The following is a 12898-nucleotide window of genomic DNA, read 5'->3' as shown; positions in this document are numbered from 1 at the left end:
TTTATTTCCTATCTCTTGCCTAACCTTTTTTTCTAGGCCTAGTATAGTAAGAATAAAACATATTCGGCAATCTTGCAAAGGACGCCACCTCCCAGATCTATGAACCACAGCCAAGGCATGTAGATCATGGAAACTAGCTTTTTTATTAGGCAGCAATCCCCAGCCTTACAATCAGGCCAGAGCCTCTGATGAAGGCCCTGCCCCTTGAAAACAATGTTGCTAACAGGAAACAGCAACGCAAGGAGAGAGAGTAGGCTTCAACAGTGTGGGCTGAGGGAGTTTCACGCTGTCATGGAGACCACACACACACACACACACACACACACACACACACACACACACACACACAAAAACAGCCACCAAACTCTCACACGACAAGCAGACAGACACTAGGGAACACATATAGGGTGACCAAGAGCAAACTACAGCAATAATTTTCCCAACTCCCACAGTCCCTTGCAGCAACTATGTAGAGGGCTGGCAGTGCCGTCTCCTGGAAAGTCCAGTAGACAATGCTGCCCCGAGTGCACCCTCCGACTCACTACAATATTAAAAATGGGACATATCGACAACTAAATATAGAAAGTATTAAAAATAAGAAACTCAAACTCACAGAAATTCCAGTGGAACCCTTTGGCCCCCTTTCACCTTGTAACCCTGTATCACCCTGTATTTTGAAACAGTTCTTAGTTAATATGGTGTTCACAAATGTAAGGCTTTTCATAAAAATACACATTTTTGCACATTAATAAATATATGTACTGAACATTTCAGCATTCGACTATAGTAAATTGCCTTTACTAAAAATAAACGGTCTATTGTGTTATAATTAAGTTGCTTACATTCTAAACTATATCAAGTAAATAACAAAAATAGAGCAGGCTTTTCGTAAAAAAAAAAATGCACAACCTATTTTTTTGTAAGTACTAGAATATATATATATGTGTGTGTGTTAATTGAACAAAATACACAAAAATTAAGATTTGTTATTAGAAAAATAAAAATATATTTTAACACCCTTATTATTACAGACACCTACAATTCAACAAAATAGAAAGTTATCAATATTTCAATAGCTAACTTACAAATTAAAGATGACGTTTAAGTAATAAGTCCTTAATAAAACACAATATTATACTCACCTTAACCCCCATTGGGCCCTCATTTCCTGGACTTCCAGGGATCCCCTGTAAAAAAGGGACACATTTTAATCCATAAAAAATATAAACTATGGAAGTGGTTCCTTCCTGCCAAGAAAGTGACTGCTTTTTATAGGCCTTGGATATAGTAGTGTGGAAAGTCCAGCAATGTTCAGATTGTATGTAAACTGAGATGGTTTGTTTTCATTCCCATTTTTATGACGAACACCATTTAAAGCATCTGGAATTATTTTATCCTGTATTGCACATACTGCATTGTAGTTTATGGACAATTAAATATGTCTTTAATATATTCTCTCCAGAACACCCCCTAATAATTTCACTGAGAATAACACTTTACTGGAAAACGGAACATTTAAGAGTACTGCTTGTGAATCTAGTGAGTCATTTGTGATAAATATGTGGCAACATGTTAACATTCAGCAATACAAACTGTATCAATTGAACAACAACTCTTGAACATTGCCACTGCTTGTGTCATCCCTGCTATATCGAGATCTCTATTGCGGGAGTCAGGCGATATTATTCAAGTACATAGCAGGAGCTGAGTTGTGGTTTGCTGCAGCAGAGGATGCCCGAAGGATAACGTCTGTACAGTCGGCGCCACTTTATCGGGACACCTCAGGCAAAGGAAAAGTATCCTGAATAAGCAGCTGTCCCAATTAAACGAGAGGCAGTTGAGATGACCTTAGTCATTTGATTCTTAATGAAAAGAAAAAGATTGAAATGACATCACAATATGATTAAATGTTAAATACATCATTTAAAACGAGTCAGTGTTTTTTTTTTTTTTTTTTTTTTTTTTTAAATTCCTAAATGACACACGATGTTGACACGCTAACTTTATTTGCAACAGCAGCCTGAGAAACCACAGGAGACTCTTCAAGCATTCAACATGGTTTGGGCAAGTCAGTGTAATCACATACCCACTGCACTGTGCTACGTGACCCGTCTTTTTCTGAAAGGCGATTTCCGTTCATCATTTGAAAATACTGTATCCCAATTAAAAGACGTGACGTCCCAATTGAATGACATAAATAGCATTGGGAAGAATCGTCTCCCAGAGTTGTATCCCATTTAAGCAGCAATCTCGATTATCAGTATCCCGATTAGGTGGTGCCGACTGTACATGTAAGGGTGCAAGAATCAAAATAATACGTTTTTTGTAAAATATAAACGTTATCTGTACAATGCATTCTGTTCTCTCTCTCTCTTTATCTCTCTCTCTCTCTCTCTCTCTCTCTTTCTACACATGAAAGGCAGTTTAGTCCCCTCAGACTTTATAGTGGAGCCCCACCTTCACCCCCAAATAAAAAAATGTGTTTCTATAAAAAAAATCTTTTCATAATGCTACATAGCCCTTCGAAAAACCAGATAAGTGCACTTTCTTTTTACTTCAGCCTAACACAAAATAAATCATGCTGCTGCATTGTACACATTGTACACAGAGAAAATATTATTTAAATTGAAACTAAATGATTTTGGGGGGGGGGGGGGTATTATTATTTTTATTAACATGGCAGCATAGACAACTAACACAAAATAGACTATGGTGCCACATTGGCAAGTTATGATGCAGGAGGACAATCAATTCTCGTTAATATGAATTTCAAAAGGACGAGCAACACATTTTGCATTATACCACTAATTTGTATTATCATTAGTAGCCTAAGCCAAATGTATACTGCCCATTTTTTAAAAGTTAGTCAGTGGTGCAGTGCTAAATTGTGCACACTTACAAACCACCTGCACAGTAATAGAATAGGTGTGTTTCCTATTCCTATACAGATGTTCAGAATGAGATGGAGGGGATAGCAGCATATGTGTGTAGTCTATTGCTCCCAATACGTTGTGGAAACCAGAAGTGTCATAGAAATTTGTTTTCAAGGATTATAAGCACACCCTGCTTTTAGGGAAAAACAGTTATTTGGCTGTTCACCTAAAAAATGCATTGAGCACAACTGCAACTTACAAGAAAAAGTGAACTGGGAACTGCCATCAACAATTGCATCTGTTTAAAACATGCTTTCAAAAGTTCTTAACAAACTGATGCAATTGTAAGTGTCGCAATTGCCTGCAGCTTTTGTACATCTCATTATAATATTTGCACTATCACTACCCCCTTTTTGAGAATTTATGCAGGAACCCCCATAATTACATATTCATTTAAAGACAAACTGCTGCCGCAAAGCATTTCTTAAAGTCGCAAATAGTGTTGCACTTGTCTAGGAGGCTGTGGTCCATTAGTTAAAGAAAAGGGGCTTGTAACCAGGAGGCCCTTGGTTCAAATCCCAGCTCACTCAATGACTCACTGTGTGACTCTGGTGAGACGTTGTAAGTGACTCTGCAGCTGATGCATAGTTCACACACCCTAAAAAAGACACACCAGTGTGATCTCGGTAAGTCAACCTTGGATAAAATGCATCTGTTAATAAAATAATAATAATAATAAATCAAAATAATAATAATAATAATAATAATAATAATAATAAATGTTTAACAAGCGGAAGTCTCATTAGGGATATAAATGTACAACATATGTGTTTGCAATTGCAAATAAAATTGCTATAGCTATCCAAATGTTCTGACTGCTGTGCTGCAGGTCTCCGACATGTGGAGCAGCGGGGATCTCACCTTACATGCAAAATGGCGTTACAGTGAGATAGAAACCTGAACGACTCCATTGAAAAGTCAGTAGCAAGATTATTCTTTTGTTCCTAAAATCTTGTGTGGACGCTTGAACTGCGATCACATCTTGTTTCATCGTACCAAGGCATCTTCTCATAAAATCTGTTGGCCTCAAGACCCAAAACAGATTGTTTTCACTGCAACTAGTCAAAAGATCCAATGCTTTCCAATTGGTCATTTTAAACTATGGGGTGATCTGCTGTTTTCAACTCATATGCAGGCGTTTTGTCTAGTTTAACACCTCTCTCGAATTTGGACAGTGACCGGTCCTGGTTTAGGATACAGATTGTGTTATGCACCTATTTAGAGGTAACTCTCAACCGCATTGTAACAGCATTTTCCAGTAGGATTATGTGAAAGGGAAGCACAAGGTTCCTACACATGCCAGCGAGTCAGGACGTAAGGGTCAAACTGAAAAAGTGCATAAATCATCAGAGGAGCACAATCCAGGGGAGATAAATGCAATTTGAATGTGACTTCCCCTTTAAATATGGAGTGGAAACATTATGGTTCTTGGCCAGTATATCCAGTTCTGAATCCAATAGAGCATTGCTAATCAAGTTGAAGAGGGCAAGGAAAAGAATACAGTCTTCAAAGTGCAAAGTAACTAAAATGGAAATAACATTTTATCTGTTGTGAAGACTGGCAAAAGATATAACTCACTACCACAATGAGTCATAGGGTAAAACATTTTTTAATGGTAAAAAACATGGGTAAGTAACTTTCAAAGATAATACTTAAACAGACCCTGTACCCTTATGGTAATGATTACCATGATTTCTTTGCTCATCAAATAAAGATTTCCTATCCAAATGCTCTTACAGAAACATTAAATTGGCCCACTCACTGTCTAACAGTGCACTTTGAAGAAAACATATTCAACAGTAAGATGTCTTTGTTCATACTTGGTATTAATTTAAGACAAATTAGGGCCTTGTTTTAAACAGTGCTCACTATGATAGCTCTACTGCCAAGATCTCCAGTCAGCAATTTCATAATTAGCCAAAGACCATGTGGTGTTCATCGTCAAGAACTTAAAAGTAAAATAGTAATGTTCTGGCTTTTATTATCTCTATTTTTTTTTTTTCTTTTTGCATGCCATACAATAAATGACTTTTTAGTCAAATGTCCTTTGTAAGAAAAATATTGTATGATATGTGTTTATTTAAATTAAAAGACTATGTAGAATTCACTGTATACACAATTAATCATAATCACTTTGAAAACAGACAGCATTCGTATAAGTTTGAATAACAATGTCATAACATTTGTTACAAACCAAATGTCCTGTAATTGAAAATTCTGAATTTCAAGTGCATTTATGTAACTTATCCCCATTAACATTTCCACTATATTTACTGAGATCTATTACATAATATCATTAGGAAGGATTATGCAAGTTGTTATACAGTGTTATGCAGCCTTTATGTACTCCACTAGTGATTGACCAAAACAAACCAATAACAAAGAAAAAACATTTCATAATTTCCTACAGGGACCAAAGCAGTATATTAATATATAGATATATAATACTATATATAATATATCTATATATATATAATATATATATATATATATCTATATAATCATAATATTAAAAAGTTTCAGTTATAAGATATATATAAATATATAGCTTTGGTCCCGAAACGCAGGGAATTATTAAATGTTTTCAAAAAAATTAACAATTGCAGTTGTATTAATTATACCGTCAACAATAATTAATTTGGTTGTTGTTGTTTATATGTTAGTCAATTTAACATTCAAAATTATTTAACAGTTAATTTGCGTTTTTCATTTGTTTATACGCTTCTTAAATTAGAGAAATATACACAGATATATATATATATAGTGCCTTGCAAAAGTATTCAGATCCCTGACCAATTCTCTCATATTACTGAATTACAAATGGTACATTGAAATTTCGTTCTGTTCGATATTGTATTTTAAAACACTTAAACTCAAAATCAGTTATTGTAAGGTGACATTGGTTTTATGTTGGGAAATATTTTTAAGAAAAATAAAAAACTGAAATATCTTGCTTATATATTCAAAACCACAACATTGATAGCTGGAATAGAATGGAATAGACTCCACAAGGTGCTGGAAGTTGCCTCGATGAATGTTAATCCATTCAGACTAAAATGTTAATCAACTGGTGCATAGATATAGGCAGAGGATTCAGGTGGTGAATGCTTTCTTCAAGTTCATCCCAAATATGCTCAATTGGATTGAGATACAAGGATAGTGGTGGCCGTGGAAAAAGATGCATGAAGTCTGTATCTTGCTCTTCATACCATTCAAGCACAACTCTGGATAGGCGTGTTATCATCTTGGAAGAAGCCATCATCATCATAATACAAGATCGGCATTGTTGGGTCAATTTGATCTACAGCAATGATTTAGTAAACCACTACATTTGTATGGCCATGTAGAGGGACACAGGGTAACCAGGAGAACATGCCTGACACTAGGGTATTGATGCATCTAACTGGGTAGACAAATAACAAGTGACCAGGCTGTGTATATTTCATGTAGGCCATTTGAAACATACACTATTTATCAAATCCTAAACTGGATTAAAACGTTTACAATTTAAACTTCAAACTCTATATGCAAAAGCTTTATAATTCCTGCACATTAGAGGGGTATTATGTTGAAACGGCCTGTTTTAGTTTAAATTGTGTTTTAATACATCTCTTTGACCAGAACATAATCTAAAACAGATCTGCAGTGCAATTTTTAAACCACTCAGGAAAGCCGAGTTCTGAAATACACCACAGTTTGGAATATAAGCCAAGTTCCACCAACTGGAAAAGACAACAAAGATGCTATGGAATACTGGAATATTTAATTGTCTGTTGGCTTTGCAGAGGGGGTGATTTAACTTTGTTAGGAAATCCTCTACAAGATTATATTCCATAGTATGTTACATGTGCATGCATATATATATATATATATATATATATATATATATATATATATATATATATATATATATATATATATATATATATATATAAAATACATCACACATGATACTAATAGTTCTAGATCTTCCTGGCCCGATTCACATGTAACATAATTACATTCTGCATAAACCCAAAAGCTTAGTATCTTTATTTTGAGTGGTTCTTATTGTGAAATACTGTGCTGTTTTTATTAGGCTGGATCACAAACTGTGTCTTAATAGAAGTCAATGCCAATGTCACCAAGTGATCTGCCAAATTTCCATTTGCTTTGCTGGCGATACACTGCTCTGTACTAGATGGTGTTGGTGCATACTAAATAAAGGCACTCTGGCTAGTCTGGTCTGCAATCCTGTTTTCACATTACACTCGCTCCTTGGGTCCCCTCATCTCCTCCCATGGCTTCTCATGTCATCCCTATGTTGATCTTTCTATTTCTCTTGAATCCACCACCCTCTCTCCCTCCTCATCCACCAAGAACATCAGTGTCACCCTCAACCCGTCCCTCTCCTACTCTCAGCACATCTCTAGCACACTCCTGTTGCTTCTTCCTCAGCAACATGTGCAGAATTCATCCCTTCCTCATCGACTACTACGTGGAGCTCCTAGTTAAGTCCCGGGTACTGTCCTGCCTTGACTACTGCAACTCCCTCCTGGCTAGCCTCCGTTTCCGCTATCCGTCCGCTCCAGCTTATCAAAAACTGCTGCTCATCTTGTCTATTCACTTCCATCCTCTGCTCTGCTCCCTCCACTGGCTTCCTATCGCCGCTCGCATCCAATTCAAAACTCTTGTACTTACCTATCGCTGTCTTGACACTCCCTCTCGCCCCCTCCGCTCCTCTGCCAACAGCAGATTAGCTGTACCCCCCCCCTCCGCTCCCCCGCCTCCAGATCCCACTCCTTCTCCACCCTTGCCCCTCAGTGCTGGAACGACCTACCCACGGATATCAGGAGTGCTCTGTCCCTGACCACCTACCGGCGCCTCCTCAAGACACACCTGTTCAGACACATCAGTCAATTTCACAACTCTCAACTATACTGGACTATATGTCACCCAACTGTATCAGTACTCATCATCTTGTACTTGCACTTTGCTGTATTCAACTACTGCTCTCAATCATAATTATACTTTCTGTATCTTGTATTTGATTTTACTCTTAAAGGTAATCGTATTCACTTTTTTTTTGTAATAGCTCTCACTTGAAATCGTTCTTATCCATTTATTGTACTTATTACTTGCTCTTAATGGAATTTACTCTTATAACCAAATATTTGGTTATAATATCTGTTCTTAGTCAGAATCACTCTCAAATGTACCGTATTCCTTCAAATTTAACACACGCTTTTTAAACCATTTTTTGCTTCTCCAAAATTACCTGCGTTCAAGTACAGTATAGTGATGTGATCAGTATACTACTGATTTTATTGTATTCTATACTGTAACTGCTTGTATTCTGTAATGTGATACTTTGCAACAACTATAAGTCACCCTGAATAAGGGTGTCTGCTAAGAAATAAATAAATGTCGCCAGGGGAATAACTGGTAGAGTACTCTCTGGATTTAATGTCTTCTTCACTAGCAAAAGCTAAAACAAAGGGGTCTATTCATTGAGTTAATTATAACAGAGGCAGATTCAAATACCAGATCATTATGAAAACAGTCATCTCTAACAGTGTATCTTTTTAGTATGTAAAAGACAAGGAATCATTAATTATTCAAAAAGCTGCTTCAATTCGATTTGACCAATTCAATAATCAGCATCTAATGTGAGACATTCCTGCCTAAGAATTGCTATACTTTGTGAAATCTGAATCCTGAAATTTTGGCTGCAACAGTTGTTTATTTGCACTGTGGTTAAATCAATAAATTGAATTACCAATTTCACATTCCATACTGTACAGAATATACAACAAGTGATAAACCTTAGCAATGATAAACTCTTTTCCTTGGTGTTAGCTTATCAATAAATGCTAAGAGTTGTCCAATGCTGTGGAACAACAAGATAACAGTAAATAATTAAGAGGGGTGCTCTAAAAAACAAGAAAACAATGCGGTAACCCAGTGAGGGCATGAATAAAAATCAGAACAAGTAATGTTAATGAGAAACAGCGCAAGGTGTTTAAAATACTTCAGGTTGTGTTCCATGAACAAATTCATGAAACTGTGTAACTCTTTTAAGGGGGGGGGGGGGGGGGGGGGGGGGGGGGGGGGGGGGGGGGATAATAAGCACCAGGTGGTCTTAAAGCTGTGGCAGCTGTAAAGAAGCTAACAATGGAACGCCTATATAAGACAACTTCACTTAATGATCCAAATTAACTGCTGAGATACTCTTTAGTAATTTATGGCAGTGTAACATCTGTTTTCCTGTGAATGTTACTTCTAGCTGTAAAACAGTGTTCATGCCAAGCTTTTTTATTATTTTTTAGAATTCATTCAACTAGTACCATTGCAATGAGCATTTTTCTTTTTTGCACTAAGGTATGACCTGGAAACCTGCCCTCTATAGCTGGTGTTTGCAGAATATATACATTTAAAATAAAAATAACAACCGCAGTTCCCATCTGGATTATACAGGCTTTACTTTAACATGTATAACTAGCACAAAGTTACCTAGAACTATAATTTAACTTCTTGCAACTAAGAAATGTTTTATTCCTCTCAGAAAATATTGTTTGCCTTTGCACTTGCTTCAAGGGCCCCTTATGTTTTTTGTTCTATTATCCACTTTCAAAAAATACAACTGCAGCTTTTTTCAGCCTATCTAACCTGTTTTTGTGGAAATTTGTTTTCCTTTTCTTTTTGGCCAGTGTCATAGTTGCATCAAGGTCAGAGCCTGCAGAAGCCATAGCTCAATCCTATTATATCTGTGACTACTTCTTTCTGTTCACTATACCACTCATTTATCTTTGCCAGTTATAAGTTCTAAATCTTGACTTTTGGCGTTGCAAATCTATTTATAATTATAAATTACATATGAGAAATCAGCCAATCACAGAGCAGCATTTCCAAACATTCCTATACCCTCTTACCTTGTGTATAAATGTCATCCCTAGTATAGAATTTTCAGTATTTTAACGCTCTAAATAAAAACATAGCAAAATGGAAAATCATGTTACTAACTTCGACCTTTGTTTTAATTTGGATATGTAATTGGGACATATTACGTACCGATGTCACTGGCCGTGAATATGTCCCCGAACATCAGCTTTACAGACCAAAAATCACCAAGGTGGTCAACTGACAGTCCCAATATCACTGATATGCTAATGTACTCACAGCCAGATTTCGAAAACTGCCCTGTAAAAAGCTTTAAACTGTACAGCCAAGGCTTTTTCAAATTCCAAAGAAAAAATGTATAAATCGGGTGACATCTGTTACGGGAAGCATCCCCTTGGCGAACGTTTTATTGCCGGTTTAATGAAAAAAATCTCAGTAGAAGCTGCTCTCTCTACAATATACACCAACCACTGTGTTTGTGCCGCTTGTTGCCAAGTTCTAAGTGATGCTGGAATTGAAGACAAGCACATTACTTCAGTTTCTGGACACAAGGGTGAACTCAGTCTCAAGCATTACGCGACAAATACGAATGAAATCCAAAAAAGGGGACTTTTTGCATTTCTTCATGCAAGTCTTCCAGGAACAAGTCCCCTCTGCTGCTACAGCGATGCCTAGTAATACCTTTCCTACACCAAATCAGAGCAACTGTTTCAACTCTTCAGTTACTAACGACACTTCAGGACACTTACATGCTAATGGTGCAAGCTTTACAGGACGTGCATTTGTTTTTAATAAATAGTTTCGTCACGTTTAACCAACCTAATAAAACAGCACAGATCGGCTACTGTAGGTGAGTTACGGTCGACCCTGTACGAAACCATTATTAAAAGGGGAGAAAGGGGGGTTAAATGTTATATTTAACAAAAATATAAATTATTTTCACTGTAAAGATATTTGTGTGTCTAATCATTATGTGTGTGATTTATAATAAGTTAATATGTTGTGTGAAGGGTGTCTCTTATTGTATAAGAGACATCATTTTGCATAGTTTGTGCAGCCAGAACCTCTTATACAATAAGAGACACCCTTCACATGACGTATTGACTAATATGAGACGCAAACTCTGATCTCTCCTGTATAATAAGCAGTCATTTATGCTATACGTAAAACTTGCGGTGATATTATAGTGGTTGTTCACAAAAATAGCTGTTTAGTATATTGCACGCACAAATTCTACGAAGACCGGGCTACAAATTTGCGTTTTACTAATACGTAAGTAATATTAGTATATAGAGCCCAATGGCCTTTGAACAGTGATCTGTTTATCATTAAGTAAAAACAAACTGCCACTACCCTAATTTCATTAAACTGCTTTATTTTGACCCAAATGTCACAGGACATTTTAACTCACGTTAGTTTGTGCAGTGTGGCCCTGCTTTCTTTTTACAGATATTTTTGCTTTTGGCTCTTGATTGCCCTTTCCATTCGCCAGGGCTAAACTAAAAGAATATGCGTCCCTCTGCACCAGATGTTTATTTAACAGTGTATTAAAAAAAAAAATAAATAAATAAAAAAAAAACCACTATATTTTGAGAGAATCAGTTTTTTTATCTGAACTATGGTTGTTCATTACTGTTAATATTTTATGACCAAAAGCAATGCATTTGAATTAATCTCACAAATCCTGACTAATTTAACTATCACACTAAATTCATCTTATTTTTATATAATATTGCCATATAATCCAAACACAACATGCAACATTGAAACAAAAGAAGGTAAATCGAGAGATTTAACAGATTTAATTAAGTAATTAATTAATTAATTAATAACCAATTGCCTTAATTCTCTAATCAAGAAAACGTGAATAGGCCTACTTCGGTTTGTTCCGGAATGTAGAGGCCTAAAGTGTGTATCCTAGCAACGCACTAATCTACCGTACGAGTACTAAAAGAAGCGCACTCTCACACTCTCAAGGTTTTAATGCCAACCAGCAACAGGAGACTTCAAACTATGTAATTGAAGCTCTGGAAATTTTAGTATAGATGATCAATAATGCATCAATTAATTGTTGCACCCCTAAAAAAATATGTTTCATATATTATTACAATAATTTAACAACTATGGGTAACTGGTGCCAAACCAAAGACCTCCCACAATATTAACCTATTATGTTTGTGAATAAAATAAAACATGCTGCAGGATAGAATACTATTTTAGATAGTTTTTTTTTTTTTTTTTTTTTTTTTTTATCGTAACCAGATGAAATACATATTGGAAATGTTTTTTAAATAGTTTTAAAACACTAGATATCCATTTAAAACAAAATCGGGCAAAGTTGTCTGGACAGAGAATACAATGAATGTGCCACATTAATACATTATATATGTATTTATAATATTGTTAGCTTTGCAATAAAAATGCTACTTACACGGTACCCCTGAATTCCATCTCTGCCAGGAATGCCCGGCTGTCCAGTTTCTCCCTTGAAATAAAGAAAATTTATCGTTTTTGGTATGCTTTCCTTAAAGCAAGAACACATTTCAAGTTTATCAGTAGAATTATACTTGATTTTGTTCCTAATGTAATGCAACACATTTTTTTTTATCTTTATAGTAAAAATTGCATGTAAAACTATTAACTTATATTGACTCAATTATAATAAACAAATGTATGCCTACAAATATTTTAGGTGCCTTAAAACGCAGATAGGGCAGTCAATCAGCCTAACTATGACAGGACTCAAGACTTTGCAGTAGATTTATTTCATTTGACATTTGCAAAGTAATGTTGTATATAACAGAACATCTACTTGTTGCAATGTACAAAATACTGTTTCTGTCAATTGACAGAATAAATATGTACTTTTCCACAAATGCTGTGTACTGTAACTATTCTTGAGGGAGGACAGCATTTAGGTGCTATGACATTCTGGCAACGAAAGACAAGATTTTAAGCATGTTATAACAGAAATAATACAATAAAGAGCTCACAGACAGAATGTCAGTCACACAATTTACAATAGAGGCAACCACCTAGTAGGAGATGCACTGCCAGATAGGTGATTAGAGCCAGATATCTGGGAA

At 35.8% G+C, this 12898-nt stretch overlaps 1 protein-coding gene across 1 annotated transcript in view; it reads right to left on the bottom strand.

Annotated features, from left to right (window-relative positions):
• The window catches only part of LOC121316844 (collagen alpha-1(XXI) chain-like), an 83325-nt gene that overhangs the window by 17159 nt on the left and 53268 nt on the right, over positions 1-12898 (bottom strand). Inside the window, exons 17-19 of the mRNA XM_041252114.1 lie at positions 12244-12297; positions 1143-1187; positions 614-667 (exon numbers count right to left, since the gene is read on the bottom strand). Of these exons, the coding sequence (XP_041108048.1) occupies positions 614-667; positions 1143-1187; positions 12244-12297 (153 nt within the window). The remainder of the gene's footprint in view (positions 1-613; positions 668-1142; positions 1188-12243; positions 12298-12898) is intronic.

The sequence above is a fragment of the Polyodon spathula genome, chromosome 6 (genome assembly GCF_017654505.1).
Source record: "Polyodon spathula isolate WHYD16114869_AA chromosome 6, ASM1765450v1, whole genome shotgun sequence".
Classification (NCBI taxonomy): domain Eukaryota; kingdom Metazoa; phylum Chordata; class Actinopteri; order Acipenseriformes; family Polyodontidae; genus Polyodon; species Polyodon spathula.
The sequence above is the reverse complement of the archived record's forward strand: the minus strand, read 5'-3'. Positions and strand labels throughout refer to the sequence as shown.